The sequence below is a fragment of the Cornus florida genome, unplaced genomic scaffold, assembly GCF_030987335.1.
Source record: "Cornus florida cultivar Cherokee Brave unplaced genomic scaffold, ASM3098733v1 CherokeeBrave_3.0.0_Hap2_Chr06, whole genome shotgun sequence".
Taxonomy (NCBI): domain Eukaryota; kingdom Viridiplantae; phylum Streptophyta; class Magnoliopsida; order Cornales; family Cornaceae; genus Cornus; species Cornus florida.
In genome coordinates, this window is record NW_026775576.1 from 33,045,139 (window position 1) to 33,067,417 (window position 22,279).

General features: G+C 36.7%; 1 protein-coding gene across 1 annotated transcript in view; it reads left to right on the forward strand.

Moving 5' to 3' along the window:
* The window catches only part of LOC132311294 (callose synthase 9), a 134,962-nt gene that overhangs the window by 34,315 nt on the left and 78,368 nt on the right, over positions 1 to 22,279 (forward strand). The window contains exons 14-21 of the mRNA XM_059809142.1: positions 2,233 to 2,355; positions 2,883 to 2,985; positions 3,173 to 3,296; positions 3,418 to 3,607; positions 3,722 to 3,774; positions 9,469 to 9,529; positions 9,637 to 9,718; positions 12,668 to 12,717. Coding sequence (XP_059665125.1) covers positions 2,233 to 2,355; positions 2,883 to 2,985; positions 3,173 to 3,296; positions 3,418 to 3,607; positions 3,722 to 3,774; positions 9,469 to 9,529; positions 9,637 to 9,718; positions 12,668 to 12,717 — 786 coding nt within the window. The remainder of the gene's footprint in view (positions 1 to 2,232; positions 2,356 to 2,882; positions 2,986 to 3,172; positions 3,297 to 3,417; positions 3,608 to 3,721; positions 3,775 to 9,468; positions 9,530 to 9,636; positions 9,719 to 12,667; positions 12,718 to 22,279) is intronic.

The window sequence follows — 22,279 nt, forward strand, 5'->3', positions numbered from 1 at the left end:
GAGCCAAGTTCCCGACCTCCTACTCTTCTTGAATGTGAACCCAAAGGCAAACCCAGTTACGTAATAGTTAAAGATCTAAATCGACAGCCAAGGATGCCGGCCATGTCACACATCTCAGCAATCTCCCCTACCGGAACCAACACACTCTTCCCCACATTGACTGTCAGTTAGTTTGAAATCAAATCAAACACACCTCGAATATCTCAATTGAGACTCGTCTACATCACAAAATACTATAGTGATGTCTGCAAACAACAAGTAGAAGATCTCCAGATGATTGGATGGGTCCCTACCCACCATGAACCCTTTGATAATTTCCCACATTGACTTTCAGGTAGTTTGAAAGCAAATCATAACACACCGCAAATATCTCAACCGAGACTCGTCTGCAAAACAAAATATTATAGTGTTGTCTGCAAACAAGTGGAAGATCTCCAGCTGATTGGATGGGTCCCTTCCCACCTTGAACCCTCTAATAAAACCGGACTCCACAGCCCTCCTCGTCAACCTACTAAGACCATCATAATAATGAATGAAGACGGGGAGAGCGGGTTCCCCCTACCTCAATCTAAGCAAGCTGCTAAAGAAGCCGGTCAGAGACCCGTTCACAAGAACCGAGAGCCTCATTGAGGAAATGCAGAACTCAATCCACCTGCTACACCTCTCTCTGAACCAACTCATCCTCTCCAACATATAAGGCAAAAAGCTCTAGCTCACATGATTATAGGCCTTATCGATGTCAAGATTGCAAAGAATTCGTGGATTCCCCCGCTCAGCCTGGAGTCGATGCACTCGCTGGCTATGAGAACCAAGTCTAAAATCTGACGACCACCAACGAAGGCGTTTTGGGATTCAGATATAACTCCATCCATGACATCCTTCAACCTCAAAGCTAGAACTTTAGCTATTAGTTTGTAGATACAACCCACCAAACTAATTGGTCTAAAGTCCCTAACATTAGGTGCTCCCCCCTTCTTGGCTCTTGGCGATAAGGGCTATAAAGGAAGCATTCTTGCATTTCTCAAGTCGGTTCTCAGAATGCAATGCATGAAAAGTGCCCTTCACCTCTCCCCTAACCACCTCCCAGCAATCCAGAAGGAAACTAGTTTTGTGTTTTATATCTTGAATTGTTTCAATTGTATGTTGATTTAATTGAATGCTTCTGCATATAGAAAAGATATATGTACACTGAATTGATGGCCATCACCAGTGTTGTTTGGCCTACATGGGGTGTGGATATGAAGACTGGAGACAAACCGAACTTTTGGCATTATTATTTGCACAAAGTGGCTTTTTTCGCAATAGTACTCGCATACTCATGCTTTTTAATACGTATTTTTTTTATTTTGTTCAATGTTAAGTTTACTTGCCGTGCATTTCTCTTACAAACATGGACCGTAATTTGCTTATTCTCTTGCCTTATGTTATGTCTTACACTTAGGTTCCACTAGACCTAGGCAGCTGAGTACGTTTTAAGCCTTTTAAGCATGCTACACATATATGTGCAATGCCTTTGCATTGTCCTTTGCCCATTTTGGGTAGAAATTCCAGGTCAAGGTGCCTATCTCATTTTTTCTTCATATCCATGAAATGTGACGGTAGTTTCGGGTGCATTGGCCTGTTATAATGTCAGTATTATGTGAAAATGCATTTACTACAAGCATGAGAGGTGGCTAGTAATGAAATGATTTGAGAGAGTTCAAACTGAAGTGCTGTTTGTTAGTTGCGGAATCATGGGAAAGCATGGGATTTTCGTGAACATTTAAGTGTTAGTAACTTGGTGAGTTCCCTCCCAAAAGAAGTTTAAAAAGTGTGAAAAGAATCAACAAGGATTCATAATCAGGAGCTCCTCTTAAGTTCAATCACAACATAATGTGGAATTTTTCAAAATCACATCATTATATTACTCATGTAATTAGTCGCAAATGTGAAAAAAAATAAAGAAATATAATTTGGTCGTGTTTCTGGTAGGAGATTAGGGTTTTCAATTTGGCGATATGGCCGAGACCAGATTCATGGCTTTGTTCCATGGACAAGGCAGTTTAGTCTTAATGGGCTAACAAACTTTGTGATATTGAACTTTAAGTATGTCACTGGTTGGGTTAAATCCACTTCGCAGGGCATTGATATGCTCTAATTGAAACTCCTTTTGTTGCCATTTTTGTTCTCAGTTCTACTTATAAACTTACTGGAAGTATTGAACTCTATAACCTTTTTTTTTTTTTTTTTCAGAATATGCTTAAATCTGGTGGAGGTAAACGGCGAGGGAAAACTTCATTTGTTGAGCACCGAACATTTCTTCATTTGTACCATAGTTTCCACCGTCTATGGATATTTCTTTTCATGATGTTTCAGGTTTGCAACTTATCTAGAGGCACTATCAATCGACTTGCTGAGATTTGCAAGGCTTTTTTTTAAGGATTCTGTTTATTTTTAATTTTAAATTTTCTTTTGCACTGGAGCATTTCTCGTGGATGATTAGATCTCTGTTCTTCCCCTTAATGATTGTGAACCATCTATTAACGGTTTTTTCCACCATCTTTTCATGTTCTATACTTTTTAAATTCTTTTTCTTCCTTCCTACTTTGACACTTATTTCCTTCTCCAAATTCCTGTTGCCTTTTTTGGTTCCTTGCTCTCAGTTTGTCTATTAATCAAACTGTCGGCTTCTTTTTGATTTGGGTATTTATCTTTCTTGTGTTGCATGTTTTCCTTCTTGAGCATAAGAGAAGATTTTGTTTTACAATGTGTTCTCTCCTTTACTCATGGTTTCTCCTTCTTGATCTGTCCATCATTCTTCTGTTTTTTTCCCTCTTCATAATTAATTTGACTAAAATTGACCTTACTTGTAGGACTCAAAAATATTGTTTCTGCTTTTCCAGGGACTTGGTATCATTGCATTCAATGATGGACTTATTAACTCAAAAACCATTCGAGAAGTACTCAGTCTCGGCCCAACATTTGTTGTGATGAAGTTTTTTGAGAGTAAGGTTCTCTATCTATAAAGTTTTATCTGAAGCCTGTTCATATTTTTCCGTTAAATGTTCCCAGTACTCGATTTCCTTTTCATTTGTGCTGATTGAAGATTTTAGAAACCAATTGAGTTTCAAGTTTATTATATTGCATGGTAAAATGTTTTTCTTTAATTGCTGATCTCTTGTTTCAAATGCAGGTGTTCTGGACATTATCATGATGTTTGGTGCATATTCCACAACACGACGCTTGGCTGTTTCACGAATTTTTCTTCGTTTCCTTTGGTTCAGTATAGCTTCAGTTTTTATTTGTTTCCTTTATGTGTACGTTACTCTTTACCCTTGATTTAATTTGATTTTTTTTTTAATATTGTTCCTTACAATGTATTTTTGCTAGCCTATCCATGCCACACCTTTAATTGGTTGTTTGTGCTTTTAATTACAGGAAAGCTCTCAAAGAGGAGAGTAAACAAAATTCTGGTTCAGTTGTTTTCAAGATATATGTAATTGTTTTAGGCATCTATGCTGGTGTCCAAGTTTTTATTAGTCTCCTTATGCAAATGCCAGCCTTTCACCGTATGACCAGTCATTGGGATCATTGGCCTTTAATTCGTTTTATCAAGTGGATGCATCAGGTTGACAATAGATGTGTTCTCATTTGGTTTTGTGTACTTGGATTTCTTTATTTGCTTTATTAATAGCAAAAAAATTGTTGGTTTATTAATTTCTTTCTTTTTTGCACTCTTAAGGAGCATTACTATGTTGGCCGTGGCATGTATGAGAGGACCTCCGACTATATTAAGTACACTTTCTCTCTATTATTTTCTCTCTATTGGTTTATATCTTGTTTAAGTTACTTTCTTTGGTATATATATTTTTAAGATTATAATATAATTTGGAAAATAAAGCACTATAATTTCGAGATTCATTGTAAAATTGTGAGGGAGGGATGGCCTTCTTTTCCCCTTCTCTTTCATTTATTTATTTATTTTATATTTTTAGGATAAGTAGAGTAAAAAATTAATAAAGCTGCTAGTGGTTGCAATCTGGTACATGCAATGTATACCAGAGAGGAGCCCGGAAAGGGGAATGAGTTTATCTGAGGGTGTCTTAAAAATAAAAACCCAACAAGCGGGAAGACCTATTTAAAAATAATAATAATAATAATTCCAATATGTGGCAAGGGAGGGAGTCACCCCTCATGGTCCAACTGGATAATAAATTCCAAAACACTTGCTACAAGTTGTGGGTTTGGAACTCTACATTTTTGGAAGAGTGACGGTGTCTCTTCTGCAGATCAGACAACGGAGCTGCCTCCATACTGCATTTCCACTCTTGACTTAATTCCATCTCGGCTAAAATTTATAACAAAGTGCTCATTTCCCTTCCTACCCAACAATGCTGGAGAATGTCATAATATGTTAAAGATCCACAGCCAAAGGGATTGAAAAACAATGACTTGCTTTGGTTCTTTAATTTAGATATGTTCATTCTGGATTCTTGGACATCTGTGAATTTGTGGCCTGTCAAGGAATGATGATATATTAGAATTATGTTCTCCGTTTTGAATTCTTTTTGGGGGTGGGAAAGCAAATAGGGCAAGATGGAATCTCTTTTTGTGGGATGATGGAAACTAAAAGGATGCAATTCACAATTTAAGACTTAAGTTAATTGCTAAATTTCATCTACTGGATGGTAGGCAGTGATTTCCATTGGGTCATTACACTCTTTTGAAGAGGCATTTTAACTTCTGCATGCCCATATGTTGCACTTCTTTATGTGTGCTATGGTTAGTGAATAAAAGGAGCTTATCTGCTAATGGGCTAGTTTGGGGAGTGTTGACTTTAAGAGAGAATCAAATCAATGGTAATGTATAAGAAGAAGAAGAAAAAGAGAAGAAAGAAGATGAGAGAAAAAGAGAGAGAGATGGGGAAAGAGAGAAAGAATCCTTTCATCCTTCCACCACATTCTATTTATTCTAGCAAGTTTCAGAAATTACACATAAGCACCCAACATTATATAAGTAATAACAGATAAGCCCCTGACAGCAGGGAGTTTATATTCCTTGATTGTTAATTGAACTTTAATTTTCTTGCTTCACTCTCTCTTGTAAGATATAGCTAAACAATCTCTTTTTGGTTCTGAATCAAATTAATTGCAGGGCCTTCAAATTTCTGCATTTCTTGTGGGAACGATTTGATATTGAATAATTTGGGTTACTTTGGTTATTAGAGTAATTTTAAGTTTATGGCCTAAGAGCAGAAATGGAAAAAAAAGTTCATGTAGCTGACCCCAAGTAGTTAAGAGAAAGACCTTATTGAGTTAAGTTGGGAATGGTTTCATATCTATTTTATTCAACTCTTTGTAGTTGGGTTTAATATATTGTCATGGATGAAAAACCCAATGGTTTCATGTCATGTTAAATGGTGGGTGGGTTTATGGGTTTGATTATTATAAAAGTAGCTTATCAAATTATTTTTTCACTAAGGAAAAAATTAATGGTGGTGGTAGTATTCGTAGAATTGAATTCTGTTTCTTGTAGCTATTGCTTATAGGAACTGCTATAAAAGTGATATTATAGCCTGTTTCATCATTGCGTGATTTAAGGGGCTTATGCTTTTGTTGTTGGTTGGATGAGAGTGGGGTGCCTCTAAATTTGCAGTACAGTTGAGAAGTCATGGATTTCTCCTCATTTAGGTAGGGTTTTTAATCATGATATTCTTTTCTGGTTCTGGGTTACTTTTGTATTGTGTGCTGTTGTCTAGTTTGTTCTCTTGTCATTCTTTTCGTATCTTGTTTGCTTTTCAACACTAGCTTGATTGATCACTGATGTGTGTATTATCAATGATAAAACCACTCGCAATAGAACGAATCCTTTGTAGGATAGGGCTATGTTGAGGGTGTCGAACCTCAAGGACTATGGTGGATTATTGAGTCTAAAATTAATTTCTATTTTAATTTAGAGAGAAGATTTGTTTGTTGTGATGGTGTATCAATAGCATGAAAATAAAAACAAACAAATATGATAAGGACTGAGATCAAGAGAAGAAATACTCAGGGCTTGACTTCACCACGAACCTCATAATTTGGTCAATTGAATCAACCTTAGGGATTTCAATATTTATGCATGATCAGGAATTAAATGAATTAACATTTTCTTTAATTCAATTTTAAGAAGACAAATAATGAATTCATGTTAAGCCATAACCTATCTTCGGTTGGCACAAATTGTCTGCCTAACTCTTCTAATATACGGTGTAGTACAACTTGTCTTCCCTAGGCATAGATTATCAAAACATTCATTCATAAAACAGTTTAAACACCATTGCATGATCACTATTCAGATCGTTCTGAGAAGCCCTTAACCGCCAATCTCAAACAATAGTTTGGATTTGATTAAAGAAAAATCAATTCTAAGACGATATCAATTTCAGCAAAAACCAAGTTTATTCATTAAAACTCTAATTGGCTTAGAAATCCTAAGTCAATTGCTCTTAATCATGCAATCAAAATGCATAAATAATGAAATCTCTAAAGTTAAAGAACAATCAAACCATATTATTCGGATTCGGATTCGGGTTACATCAAGGCCCTAAGATGGAATTTAGCTACTCATGGAGAGGAAGGATGTCTTTGTTGATGTTGTAGAAGCCATCTTCATGGATCACCAAAAACTCCTTTGGATCTTCTTCTTCAAAACCCTAAAAGCCGCCGCGAGATCTAAAAATTGCCAAAGAGAGAAAAGAGAGAGAGTTTTCCTTGTGGCCTTTCATCTTCTTTTATAGGAGAAATCTGATCTTGGATGGGCTTTAGGACTTCTGGGGACATCTGGGGTCAAAAAGACTGATTATTAGAACATTCCCGATCTGTTTTTTAAGTCCCAGCGTGATAGTGTTTAGTGTGCTCGAGCACTGTCTCAACGTGCAGTTTTGTAATGCTATTTTGACATATTTGGAGTCCGAATCTCGAAAGTTGGCCCAATTTGGAGTTTTGAGTATAAAAAGTCATGCCCAAAATACTTAATCAGGTCCAGAATTCTTCATCAGTGCTCGAGCACTGTTTAGTGTGCTCGAGCACTAATTGGGACATTTAGTCAATTTTTCCAAAATAATTTTCGAAGCGTCTTTTTGCCCAATACTTAGCCAAATTTTCACCTTTTCCTCCATGTGCTCGAGCACTATGAAAGTGTGCTCGAGCACACTCTTCATAATTCGCCTGATTTTACCTGTTTGACTTCTGAATCATCTTGTAAGTTCCCAAAACACCTTCAAAGGCTTTGGGAAAATAAAAAAAATCAGTATAAAAATCGGATAGAAGTATCACTAAGGCATTAACATGCGCTCATTTAAGGGCTCGAATATACAATATTCAGCGCTCTCAATAAATTGTCTGTTCCTTTTTCCAAAGGATAAGAAACCTATGCATAACGTCTCATGTTCAAACTCTCAGTTAAATGTTCAAATTTTTTTTTTTCGTTCAGGATGCTATAGCTTTAAGCTATATCTCAGTTAAATGTTTTATTTTGTGATGCTGTGTCCCGAATTTTGTTTCGGCCCGGGTTTGGCTCTAAATTTTTGACATTTTTCTCTTGCGGGTCATGGACCCTTTTAGGACTCTTGTTTCCCAATAAGAAGGGTGTTTAGGGGTTGGAGTGAAAAATGAGAGAGCACTGAAAACTACATAAAAATAGTGAGATAGAGAGAGCTAGGGTTTGAGGGCTGAAACTTGTAATCTCTTGTTTTTCGCACAGTGAAATCTTTTGCCGATGTAGGCTTTGCCGAACCACGTAAATCTTTGTGTTCTTTGTGTGTGGTGTGGTTACTTTTCTTTCGTAATTCCTGATTGTGTTCTTGGTTTGCGGTGTTTGTCTGAACAATTTCCTCTAAGAGAAATGATCAAAGAAAAGAGAAATGATCACCACTCCTGTATTAGGCTTTGAAATCCTACCCACACTAACTCTTAGCCCCAATCTAAATAATTTGGTCATCAATTAAAACCTGAGTTTAACTTCAAATGAATTGAAAAACCTTATCAGTTTCTACGAGTGTTTGAATAAATCTATTTTTTATTATATTTTAAATTTTGATTTTTTTTAGTGGGAGGGGTAGGAAACAGAGATTCTTTATTTATTTATTTATTTTATTTTATTTTTTTTTAATGGAAGAAAAACAAGTAGAGAAGCAGAGTCCTCCTCTCTCATATAGGAGACCAAACAAAAGTAAAATCAGCAAATGACCAATAATGCACTTTGGAGGAGGCAAGTTGATCTCTGTTAAAAGCTCAGAGTGTAGTGTGAACTGTGAAGTAGTTGTTAAAAAAATTTGCTTTTCCTAGTTTAGGTTTAGCATAGTGCGATTTTCTATAGGCATTTTAGAAAAGAACCATTCCTAGCCATTGCTTGAATAAATGCCTTGGGGAATAGAATACATGAAAGAATATGAATAAAGAAGCTTATGGGTCTCATGATATCTACATGTTAAAGAAGCACTTCCTTTTTCAAATATCAGTTTTGAAGGTTAGATATTTATTGATTATAGATGTTTAAAACCTTTGTTTAGGTTTATTGTCTTTGATAACTAGTATTACCAAAAGTTAAATAATTTGCTTTGTGATATTGCGTAGGAACATCAAAGTTTGATCTTGGTTACGTCTTTTTAATCAAGTTAATGCAAGGCCTTTTTTCTTTTTTGGATATGCTGGAAAAATGCACCAAGGGAAATGACAGGGTGCAACCCAATTACTTGTGAGTCGTTAGGCATATATAGCATCAAAAGTTATCACACATCACAGCTTATTAGGCATAACGAAAGAATGTAAATTATCCACTAAACAAAGACTCAAACAAATGCTCTTTAACTCGTGCTTTGTTTCCTTCGCTCCTTTTAAGGTTCGATGAAATTATCCCTTCAAATGTCCCGGATGAGGTAAAATGGTGTCGCTTGCTAAGATTACAGCAAGAGCCTAGCCCTGTTGGTATCTCTTCTACTTTCCATGTGGAAGGTCAAGAGTTGAAGTTTCCGTATGGGGCAATTGTTGTGTATCAATGCGTCTTACTTAACCAACCAAAAAAAAAAAAAAAAAAAAAAAAATGAAATAAGAGGAACTCATTTTCTTGCCTTGGACTGTGTGTATATGGTTGATTGTGTCACTTGCGGCCACGTACTGTGTCTTTTGGTTCTTCAAAAGAAGTCTTTGTGATTTATTTCTCTGAAATGTTTAAATCTTTAGAGTGTAGGGTCCCACGTGATGCCCCATTTTTTATTTGTCATTTCTTTCAGCTGCATCTACCCTTCCTTTCTAATCTGTCAGGCCCTTCCATATTGTTAATATACCTATGCCTTACATTTCCAGTTATGCGCAATATTGCCTAGTCTTAAAATGAACTTTGATCACTCACATTTTTGATCATGTACATTGGTAGTTTGAATTTTTAAAATTTTGACCTTATTTGTAATCAGATATTACTATTGCGGTTGCTAATATCTTTATAACACAGGTATTTACTCTTCTGGCTTCTTGTTCTGGGTGGCAAATTTTCATTTGCTTACTTCCTTCAGGTAAGTGATGCTTGGTTATCTACATTTCAGTATATTCTTGCCCAAGTGTTTGTTGTTTCTAACTTGATGTTTTTGTTGCTCAACACTTTTGTGATTATTTGATGCAGATCAAGCCTTTGGTTGAACCAACAAGGGCTATAGTAGAGATGGAAGGTTTAAAATATTCTTGGCATGATTTAGTATCTAAAAGTAAGTGAACAACTTGTTCATGTTCATTGATTTATGATATATTTTTTATGTTTCTTTTTCTGGTTCTCTTTGATCAGTTGACGTTTAATGTTCATTGATTATAAGTTGCAAATCAATTGGTCATTTAGTTGTCATATCCAAAGTGATACTGAATATGTGAAAAAATAGTTTCTTTACTGCAAATTATCACTCTACAAGTTTGTGATTTCTCTTTAATAACGACCATGCCTCATTTTTCCACTGTTTTCTCCAAAACTGTAAATGATTAGGAGCAATAACGTTGTTGGTGAACTCACATTTCCATCTTTTTGAAAACTTGAAGTATTAAAGAATATGAGAAAGTAGGAATGCACCCTCGTTTAATTCAGTCAGTATTTGGAATATGGTGGAATGATTAAGTTTGATTTTTCTTTATTTTTCCTGGATATCTTGTGCTATAATTTTGATCTTTTAAACACCTAGGTGTAAAATTGTTATGCATGGTGGTATTCCAAGCTTGTTTAGCTACTTACTTGGTGAGTCGAATTCTACATGATTCTATATGACACTCATAGCTGTCGCCTTGTTGATTTATAACAAGGAATTTGGTTGTTCATCGAACCCATCACTGCAGAAATTTTAGGCACAGTATATATATTCAATGCAACGGGACAAGTTATCTTTACATTTTAAAGGTTACAACTTTTTAGACTTATGAATATTCCATTCAGTCTTATGACATATAGAAGGCATGGTTTCTCACGCCTCAATTTTCTGAACCGGCGTTCGTCACTCTTCTCAATTTATTTCATGTTGAGCTTGTTGTTTAGGAATAATAATTATTCTTCTTGGGGTTGGGTTGCCAATTTGGAGTTTTTGGATACCAGTCTTAGTTTCCTTTTTGGTCAATCCTTTTTAATTTCTATTTTATTTTCACTAAAAACTAAGTTTACTAGAATAGAAGGGATTATAAATATAGGATTCACACAAATAAATTTAAAACAATAAAAAGGTAATAAATAACACAATTTCATAAAAATAAAGGAGGAATTGTGCTTCTGTAATATGGGTTATAGTTCTCCTTTTAAATATAAGTTTTCTTCTGAACTAGTCGATCTAGGTTCCCACTGAAACTAAAAATAATGAACTCTTTTTAAAATTGTCTAGTAGTTGGTAAGTTTACTAGGAACTGAACTACTATCTCTATTATTTGATCCACTTGGTAACATTAGAACTGTTACTTTCCTGGGCTTATCATTTTATTACGAGCAGGGGATGCCTTTTTTATGTCCCTATGGATGGGAATTAAAGTCCACTGTGTTAGTCTGATCAGTTTAAAACATCTTATGAATGCTGTGATAATGTTATTGAATATTCATTGATGTCCTTCCATTGTTTTTAATCTTGGTTCTGCTGGGTGTCTGTTGCCATAAGGAAAGATCCAGACGAAGCAGAGGTTTAAGATTATAGCTTTTAGAAGCAACTAGATTAGTGTTTCAAATTGCTGCAGTATAAGGTCACACTCTGAGGCTCTCAAATCATTCTCTTGATTATTTTTGTTAAAAACTGTTTTTATGAGTCAACAAAAGAGAAGAATTGTTTTTATTTATTATTTTTCTTATATGTGATTATCTTCGAAATCTCATTTACAATCTTCTTTCAAGGAAAACAATTCTACTTGTGAGTGTTGTAGAGGAGGAATCTTGATATGTGAAATCTCATTTACAATCTTCTTTCAAGGAAAACAATTCTACCTTGTGCTTTGTTTTATTGCAGAAAGTGAAAACTTATAGAATTGGCTTACTCTAGATTTCTTTTTAATGGCCCGCCTTCCCAAGTTCTGGTGTAATGTGAATGCCAATTGTCACTATGTCTAGCATCTTGAGCTTAAACATGATATATTAGATCTCCCTTTTTTGCGGGATTGTATGTCAGTGGATTGTCTTTTGGATTTTGTTGATAGCTTAAAGCTATAGTGTTGTCATGGACGGCAGTTCTTTGTTTTGGGAGCGCTCCCCTTTTGAGCATTTTTATAAAATCTTCCTTATCTATCAAAAAAAAAAAAAAAAAAAAAAAAAACGAAAAAAGATCTGCCTTTTTTTTTTTTTTTTCCCCACACATTTTCTGCTTCTTGCGGAAGGCTATCTCTTTCAATGTCCTTGTTCTTTTATCTCATGTCTTCTTATCAATACCATTGTTCCCTTTTCCTACTTTTGACCTTATTAGACATTCTCCCTTGCATTATGCATTCTGTATCGAAAAACTGGTCTGGATTCTTGTTAGTTAGTGTTGGAAATTGTTGCCATATTCTTAAGGGCAGGCTTCCTTTTGGGGACTTGGAAAAATCTTCATCTGCACAATTTTTTTTGGCAAGTTTCTCTTTCTGTCACATCACAGAAGACTTTACCTAAGAACTGTTACAAACAGAGAGAGAATCTAGAATTGTCATGTTGCCTATACTTCGCATCCATGTATGTGGCTGCACTTGAATACTCAGCTCTGTTACATCACTTTGCAAGTTATATCTCACAACTACCTATGCCAATGATTATACTGCATATAAGGGTGTTAATACTTTTATAGTACACCAAGTAGTGACCACCTGAATTTATCTAAACAGACCTTTATTTTCCTCACAGTGGAATTAAGAACTCTTTTTAATTCTTAAGCTTTTTATTTTTATTTTTTATGTTTTTTTCGTTTTTGTTTTCATTTCATTTCATTTTCATTAAGGAAAATTCTCTTTTATTCTTCATTTAATAACTAGGCATTTTTAACTAGGGGCCATAAAATTGTCTGTATCATTGAAGTAGTTCTGTTTGCTAATGTATGAGTAAAAATTCAAATGATCTGCTGGAATTTTTAATCTCTCTTTAGTGACTACATTCTTGTTAATGTTCTTCTGGAATTTTCAATCTCTTTCCATTTCTAAGTTAAACTTTAGTGACTAAATTCTTGTTTTTTCTGCAGATAACTATAATGCTTTGTCGGTTGCTAGCTTATGGGCACCGGTGATTGCAGTAAGTAGGCATGGCAGATTCTATTCATATATATATATATATGTATGTATTATAAAATTAAACATCTTTCCTATTTTAAGTGTGAAATTTGGAAACCAGTGAAGATGATGTTCTTAAGAGGGTGGTGGCTTCTTTTAATACAAGACTACCTTCTGAACTACAAAGGATAACAACTTCCACTTCCTCCAGAATGTTATTCATGGAAATGGGAAAGCTCTATACAGAATTGAAATTGCTAGCCTTGCTCAACGTAACCCCTTCCTTATTTCGCAATTTTATCCATAATTTAATGCACTGGTAAAATGCTTGGCCTCTAAAGCGTGAAATTTGGAAACCAGTGAAGATGATGTTCTCAAGAGGGTGGTGGCTTCTTTTAATACAAGACTACCTTCTGAACTACAAAGGATAACAACTTCCACTTCCTCCAGAATGTTATTCGTGGAAATGAGAAAGCTCTATACAGAATTGAAACTGCTAGCCTTGCTCAACGTAACCCCTTCCTTATTTCGCAATTTTATCCATAATTTAATGCACTGGTAAAATGCTTGGCCTCTAAAGTGTGAGACTGTGGATTCCAATCCTAAGAGCATAAATTCTATACTATGACAATTTGGCCCAACTTGGACTTGGCTAGAGTTGAGCCTGAGTCAGTTGGTAATTTTGGCCAAAACAAAGATCATTGTTGTCTCGACTTAGACTTGGCCAAGCCAAATCTTGAACTAGCTCGATCAAGTCTTGGGCGAGACTCGGGTTGATTTGGCCGATGCGGTTGAATCTCGGCCTGACTCGACCGAGTCTTGGTTGAGATGGTCGTATTTTTCGGATTGGGACATTCAACATGAGGACAAATAAATCATGTTGTCTTGAGAGTTTAGAGGCCCTATTTGGCCTTGTGTTGCTTTTGAGTCCCCCTTTTGAATGCTTCTCTAATGCTCCGTTCTGTAGGAAGGAAAAAAAATTGAATGGAAGGGAGAGAAGAAGGATTGACTGAGACATCCCTAGGGAAGAGATTAAGGGCTAGTTTGGTGTGCAAGAATGAAATAGAATGGAATGGGAATGAAGTTAGGAATGGAATGAGAATAGAATGGAATGGGAATGATGATTCCCATTCTCTTGTTTGGTTGCAAACATGGAATGTTAAAAATAAAATGATTATTTCCATTTACTTGTTTGGTTGTACTTAAATATTGAAATGGATTAAATTTATATTGTTTTACCTTTATCATCTATTTATATTGTTTTCTCCAAATTACCTTTATCATTAATAAAAAAAATTAACTAAAAAATTAACATCAATTTTTTTCCAATCCAATGGTTAGAAAGAGCCTACTGTAAGAAGGAAATTGGGGCAAGAGATAGAGAGAGAAAGTAGAGAGAAGAAATAAATTGGGCAAGTGAGGTGTTGGAGATTGGGCGAGAAAAGGCAATGGGGAGAAGGAAGCGATTGAATAAGGGTGAGGACGGATCCGATTTGATCGGCGCCGCCGAACGGCGGTGATCCAAGCTCCATTACAAACTTCATCGGTGAAGCTTACAATCCAGTCAAATGAAGTTGCAGTGTTTGTTGGCGGTGAAGCTCCACAACGGCGACCTTTTGACCCTCTTCCCAAGTTGGTTTCAGCAATTCTTTCACAAAATCAATGAGAGAATCATGAAAAAGCTTTAGTGCTTTTGGGTCCCTGTTCTTTATTTAAACTAAAGCTTCAGTGCTTTTGGGTTAATGAGAGAAACGTAGATATAGAGAGAGAAAGAGGCATATATATACAAGTTGGTTTGCTTCACTCAGATCTACTTTTGATTTTTTGTTGCGTCTTGGTCCATCACTTTGAAGTTCAAGATCAATATTATGTTTGTTAGACAATGGGTTGGATTGGGTTGTGTGTTCTTGTATGTTTCACCGTTGATGGTGGAGATGATGATGCCGGCGGTGGGTTTGATAGAGGAGATGAAGATGCCGGCGTGGGTTTGTAATTTGTTAGGTTTTATTTTTTAATATTTTTTTGGTTTGTAATTTTGTAAAGTAGGAATGGAATGGTCATTCCTTTTGTGAGAAGGTGGAATGGTTTTGATGGAATGACCATTCTCCAAGAATGGTGGAGAATGACAATTCCAACTTTAAAATTGGGCACCAAACACAAGAATGGAATAAAAACCATTCCATTCCACTCTCTTTGTATTCCATTCCACCACACCAAACTAGCCCCAAGTGTTTCCCTCTTTTTGTTCGGTTGTTTGGAAGAGAATGGAAAAAACTGGCAATTTAATTTGATCGGTAGGATAAAAGGAAAGATAAAATTTTAAGTTGTTTTTACCTTTTAACCCATCCCTTACTTTATTTATGGGATTTATTAAATATTTATGAAGGGTGATGTTGTAATTTATAACTTCTATAATAGACTCACTTGTCTTATCTCCTATCTTCCGCCCATATTTGGGCGGATGAAAATTTGTGAAGGAGGAATGATGACTCATCCTTCCTATTATCCTTTCTTTTCTTGTATCATCTCTACTGAATAATGGAAATTTGTTCCGTCCTTCCTATTCTCCTTCCACCCCTCTTCTTTCCTTCCTTTCGAACATAGCATAATACAATTTTACTTCTCAAAAAGAAAAAATGGAAAACTGACGCCAAACTTTCTACTCGAGTTTGTTAGCCGTCCTTTGGATACTTCGCTCAAGGATCTGTTTCTTCAATGAACGTCCTTCCTTTAGCTCAAAATTCTGAGTGGTTGAATTGGAAAGCCTCAATATTCAATCATATATGATATTGAATAAGGAAACCCTCGATTGGGTATTTGGAAATTTTAACACAGAAAGGATTTTCTCTCTTGATGATTAGATTTAAAACAATACCCTGGATTGAATATAACTCCTTGTTTATAGTCTTTATAGGTGCCCCATACGTTTTAGTAAGTTGAATCCTTGTAGAAATCTGTTTTAAGATAGTTTCCAAAAAAAAAAAGCCTCTTTAGGGTTTGATTAATTGAGGCATACCTATTGCCAAGTTGTTTTATCGATTGATCAATTGGTCAATAGAAATGTACTGGATTTCAATAAGAAATATTTCTGAAATTTTCTATCAATGCGAGTATCTGTCGAGCTGTAGTGAAGATCCCTTTGGTTGATGAACCTATCAATCTACACATACTGATTACGAATAAAATTTTGATTTTGAAAGTTACTTGGAAATCAGTATTTTTGAAGATAATTTTATTGATAAAAGAAAAGCTTAATTTTTTTTTTTTTTTTGATCTTCTCCAAGATCAAGACTAAGATATATAATGTCATATACTAGTGCCCTTGTTATGTGATTAAGCATGTGGATTTCTCGTTGCATTTGTTTGCATTGCTATGAAGCACAGACATGAGACACGGGTACGATACGACACAGGTACGGCGATACGGCAAATTTCAAAAAAATAGACACAAAATAATAATATAATTTATTTTTATATAAATAATATTAAATTTTGTTCAATTTGTTTTATCTATATTATTAAACATGATATTTAAGTCCCACCATACATCTCGTATTTTTATTAAAAATAAAATAAAGATGTACAAGCCCAAATGAACAAGGATGTCTTTCTATTCCGAAGTAATCCAAAGCAATTCTTGTAACCAATCAACCACTAAAAGTGATAAGATTTGTATCTGACACTTTTATCTCTTCCCATAATTCTCTCTCTTTCATTGATACATCTATTCACATTCTGAAAGGTCCTTCTCCGGCTCTTTCTCATCCTTTTCCTCACCAAGACCTCACTGACGCACCATCACACCTGCACCGGCCTTGAATCGACTCATCGGATGAAATCAAGGCAAACAACTCCAAACGATCTTTAGCCAAGATTGCATTCTGTTATGTATATATAGTTGTATTGTATCATTTTACAGTTTATACAATTACTTGTATGTTAACTCTGATCTCTCTCCATATTCTTTTTCTTGTGTGTATTATATATATATATACACTGGATATATACTCTATAGGTATCGTCTCGTTCTCTCTATTATAAAGAAAAAAACAAAAAAAAAAAGGCTCTGATCAACAAAGCCGTGTCTTCAGCCGTGTTCACAACCATGTCGATTGCAATTTTTAATAATAAAAAATTGCGACACGGATTCAAGGTGTCGGACACGTGTCGGAGCCTCGGATACGTGTGTCCGTGTCAGAGCCTCGGATACGTGTGTCCGTGTCGGACACGAGTCCAACACTGGTGCGTTAGGTCAAACACACGTGTCGGTGCTTCATAGCTGCATTGTCTTGAAGGTTTGCGCCACTTTGACACATTACAATTAGTGTTTTGAGTAGGAAATTGACTCATATACCTAACACCTTTGTTTGGCAGGAGGGAGGAGGAGAGAGTGATTGGAATGAAATAGAGAGGAAAGAAAGAGAGTGTTATGACAAACGCAACAAATGAAGCAACAATTACGAAACATGATAGAAAAATAAACATTCAACACAAAGAACACAGATTTATACGTGGTTCGGCAAAGCCTACGTCCACGGTGGAGATCTGGCGTAAGTCTTCACTATGTGAAATGAAAGATTGCAAGTTTCTTCCCTCTCTTTGTACGATTTCAGTCTCTTGCTGATTACACTTCAAACCCTAAGCGCCCTTATATATCGGGCTACAAGAGAGTACTAATTAGGGTCCACGACCCATGGGCAAAAACGGGTCAAAATTTTTCTCTGGGCCAAGTCCCCAAACCCCCAGGGCTTTGATGGGCTTGGGTCCACACAAAGCTCATCCAACGGGTCGTAAGCGGGTCGTCGCGACCCGGCACCAAATTTGGGCCACAACATCACAAATCTCTAACTTGGCTCGAATAACGCCAAGCTCCACAATCTCCTGCTAAGGGCCTTAACAATTGCATCAGTGTCTGAACTTGAGTGTAGGAATGACCTTTGTCATCATATCTGCCCAATTCTTTGCTGTCCCAATCTTCCTCACTGCAATAACACCCTGGGCAACCACATCTTTGATGAAGTAAAACCTGACGTCAATGTGCTTGATTCTCTCATGGAACATCTGCTTTTTAATCACATGGCACTCTAGCTGTCGCAAAACACAGTCAAATCATCACAAGCCTCTCAACCATATAGCTTTTTTCACTGCCTGTGTAGCTGCCATGTACTCAACTTCAGTAGCAGACAATGCAACTACGAGTTGCAAAGTCGCCTTCCAACTGATTACACTCCCACAAGTATCTCCTTCTTTCAAGATCTCTAGCATAATCCGAATCAACATATCTAACAACTACCACATGTGCTGCTACCTCTGTCATAGATGCAGTGCCTCGCAAGTACCGTAATATCCACTTCACAGCATGTCAATGGGCCTTCCCATAGTTGTTAAAGGCTCAAGGCGCACAAAAGCGCAAAGGCCTCTTGGAGCCTGAGGCGCAAGGTGCAAGGCGAGGCGCACGCCCGACTGAAGCAAGGCGCACGTTGAAAAAAAAAAAAAAAAAACCTATATATAAAGATGCAAAAGTCAACTAAATCAATTACTTAAGTTGAATATTCAACATAAAGATGCCAAAGCCAACTAAATCAAGTACTTGAGTTCAATAGTAAATAATTAAACATAATAATATAAAGATGCAAAAGTCAACTAATGAGAATTATGAGATAAAACTAAAACAAACATAGACAATAAAATACTAGGCATCTTTTAAAGTACAAACTACATTCAAATTCAAGATAACAAAATAAATTCATGTCAATTATTGGTGTTGTAACAAAATAAACCAGATTTCAATTAGCAAAACCAGATTTCGTGTCAATTAGCAAAACCAGATTTCAATTTCAAAGCAATATTAACATTTCAATTAAAAAAAAAAAATACAGAGCTGCAGTCCAGTTCCAAACTTCCAGTTCAGTTCATAAAAAAAGAAAAGAAGACACAGAGTTGCAGTCCAGTTCCAAACTTCCAGTTCAATTCATTAAAAAAAAAAAAAAGAGGGAAAAGAAGAGACAGAGCTGCAGTCCAGTTCCAAACTTACAGTTCAGTTCAAAAGAGAAAAGAAAAGAAGACACATATTTCATAAAAAATAAAAAAAATAAAAAAAAAACTGTGCACAGAGAAAGTTTGCTATAAAGAAGAAGAAGAAGAAGAATCTGCTGAAGAAGAGAGAAGAATCTGCCGAAGAGAAGAGAAAAAAAGAGAGAAGAAAAAAAGAGAGAAGAAAAAAAGAGAGAAGAAGAAGAAGAAGAAGAAGAGAGAAAAAACAGAGAGAAGAAGAAGAAGAAGAGAGAAAAAAAGAGAGAAGAATTTGCAGAAGAAGAGAGAAGAATCTGCCGAAGAGAGAGAAAAGAAGAGAGAAGAAGGAGAGAACAGTAACTTACCTGGATTTGGATTGTGATTCGTGAGAGAAAGTCGGCAGATTCAGATCGTGTCTTTGCTTCAAGCCTTCAAATCGCAAGCCTCTGTCTTTCTCTTTGCTTCAAAGTTTCTCAGCCTTAGCCGACTCACTTCACTTTTGCACTTTCCTTTTGCTTTTATTTATTCTTTTCTTTTAGTAAAGTTGTCTAAAAAGTATAATAAACAAATAATAAATAATAAACAAACAGCAAATAATAAACTAATAACAAAATACTAACAAATTAAAGGAGGCGTGCCTTTTTTACGCCTGGGGCCTCTCGCCTCTTATGTAAAGGCGCACACCTGTTCAAAGGGCATCGCCTTATGCATACAAAGGCGCAGGACTTGCGCCTGTAGGCGCCTTGCGCCTCGGGTGCGCGCCTTCGGCGCTTTTGACAACTATGGGCCTTCCCAGGTCTATCCATGTATCTGCCCACTACATTAACTACATATGAAATGTCTAGCCTAGTGCACACCATGGCATACATGAAGCTACCAACTGCACTAGCATAAGGAACACGAGACATGTGCTCCACCTTCTCTTTGCTTTGTGGTGACAATTGTGTTGAAAGTCTAAATTGAGCAACCAATGGAGTACTCACAGGCTTTGACGCTTGCAAACTGAAGCGTTCCGGTGTTGTCTCAATGTATTTCCTCTGTGACAAATACAATTTGCCCGCTCCTCTCTCCCAGTGAATTTACATACCCAATATCCTCTTTGGAGCATCAAGATCCTTCATCCCAAATTCACTACTAAGCTGAGCCTTCAACATGTTGATTTCAGACATGTTCTTGCAAGCTATCAAAATGTAGCAACAAGTACAAATATGAACTATCTGAGAGCCTCGTGTGATACACACAATTGTCAAACTCACTCCTACAGTAGCCATTCCCAACCAAAAAGGTGTCAAATTGCTTGTACCCCTGTGTATGACACTGTTTCAACCCATGCAAGGACTTCTTCAGTAGGCAAACATGATCTTCCTTTCCCAAAATCTCAAACCCCTTGCATATAAATTTGTTCTTCAAACTCACCATGCAAGAAAGCAGTCTCGACATCAAGCTACTCAAACTCCAAGTCATACAGAGCAACCATAGAAAGTAACACTTGGATTGAGCTATGTTTCACCACAGGAGAAAACACTTCAGCATTTGTATAGTCCTTCGCCACCAAGCGTGCCTTATACCTCGCATCTTCCACACCTGGAGTTCCTTCCTTCTTCTTGAAGACCCATTTACAACCCATAATCTTTTGGTACTTAGGCTTTTTAACTAGCTCCCAAGTCTGGTTCTTATAAAGACACTCAAATCTCCTCACTCATGGCAAAAGACCATTGTGCTGACTCTCCACCAGTGATGGCCTCATGATAAGTTCATGGTACATGCTAATCAATATCCTCTGCCACACTAAGTGCATAAGCAACCGAATCAGAATGTTAAAACCTATACTTCTCAGGTGGCCTAATATCCCACATAAGCTTGTCTCTAGCCATACTATACTGTGCATCTCCCTCAACCTGGAACTGCACCTGCATATTAGTTGTCTGATCAGTCTTATCCTCTAACTGAACCTCTACATGCTCCACCTGCTTACTGATACCATGAGCTCTCCCTGAATCAACTACCTCGTTCTGCGGTGTAAGCATCGCAGACTAATGAAAGGTCACATCCCTGCTAACAAGTATCTTCTTTCCCGAAGCCTATGGGTACCATAATCTGTGTATCCCATGACCCCAGGCTGATAACCAAGAAATATGCATTTCTTAGCCCTCGATTCAAGCTTCCCCTCATTCACATGAGTATACGCTGGACACCCAAATATTCTCATATTACTGTAACTAGCGAAAGAACAAGACCATACCTACTCCGGAATCTTATAGTTGATAGCAATCGATGGAGATCGGTTCACCAAGTAATTAGCTGTAGAAACAGCTTCAGCCTAGAACCCTTTGTCTAACCATGCATTGGACAACATACACCGTGCCCTCTCTAATAGTGTTCTGTTCATCTGCTCTGCAATTTTATTATGTTGTGTAGTCTTCCTCATTGTGTGGTGCCTCATAATCACATGAGTCTTGCAGAATTCATTAAATTCTCCACTACAAAATTTGAAGCTATTTATGTCCTCAAGTTCTTGACCTGTTTTCTAGTCTGCTTCTCAATGTAGGTCTTCCGCTGCTTGAACGTGACAAAAGCCTCATTCTTATGCTTTAGAATGTAAACCCAAACTTTTTGAGAAAAGTCATCAGTCAACGTCATCATATATCTACCATCACCATGTGAAGTAACTTGAGAGGGACCCCAAAGATCAGAATGAATATAATCCACCGTACCCTTGGTCCTGTGAATTCTCGTACTGAATTTCACTTTGCACTACTTCCCAAAGACACAATACTCACAGAAATCCAGTTTCCTAATTTTCTGATCACCACACTCGCTCAACCCACATATGCCACAACTTGGTAGTAGAATTTGGTTTCGAGGACGATACAACAATTGAACCCGTGATTTTGCTACTTTGTAAAGCATATAAACCATGCTTCTCCTTCATCTCCGCAAGAAGACCCTTTGAAACTCGAATGACTCCACCTCCAGCCTTGTAAGTGCACCTAATAGAGTCCAGCGTACATAGGAAAATCAAATTCTTTCTCAGTTATGGTACATACCTGGCATCAATCAATGCCCTCACAATGCCATCATGCATCTTGATTTGGACTGTACTGATACCTACAACTTTGCACGCCGTATCATTCCCCATTAGAACTCTCCCTTACATTAATAGATTGATAAGAGGTAAACTAGTCCCTGTTTAGACAAGCATGAAACGAACAACCCGAATCAAGAATCCACTCATCGCAAGAGCTACTGACTGAAATCGTGAGAACGTTACCACCATCTGAATCATTACCCTTTGCAACAGCCAAACTATCAACTTCAGAGGATTTTCCCTTTCCATTCTTACGCTGCGGACAGTCTTTCATGAAGTGCCCTTCTTTGCGACAGGTTTAGCATCTCAACATCTTTGTCCTGTGCTTAAACTTAGAACGATTTCTGCTGCCAGTCCCTTCCTTCTGATTCGTTCTCCCTCTAACAACTAGCGTTTTTGCCAAACTTTTTGTATTCCTTGAACGCCCTTTTTTGTAACTCTTTGGAATTTAGAGCTTCCTTCTATGGAATAGCCTGATGTTCAT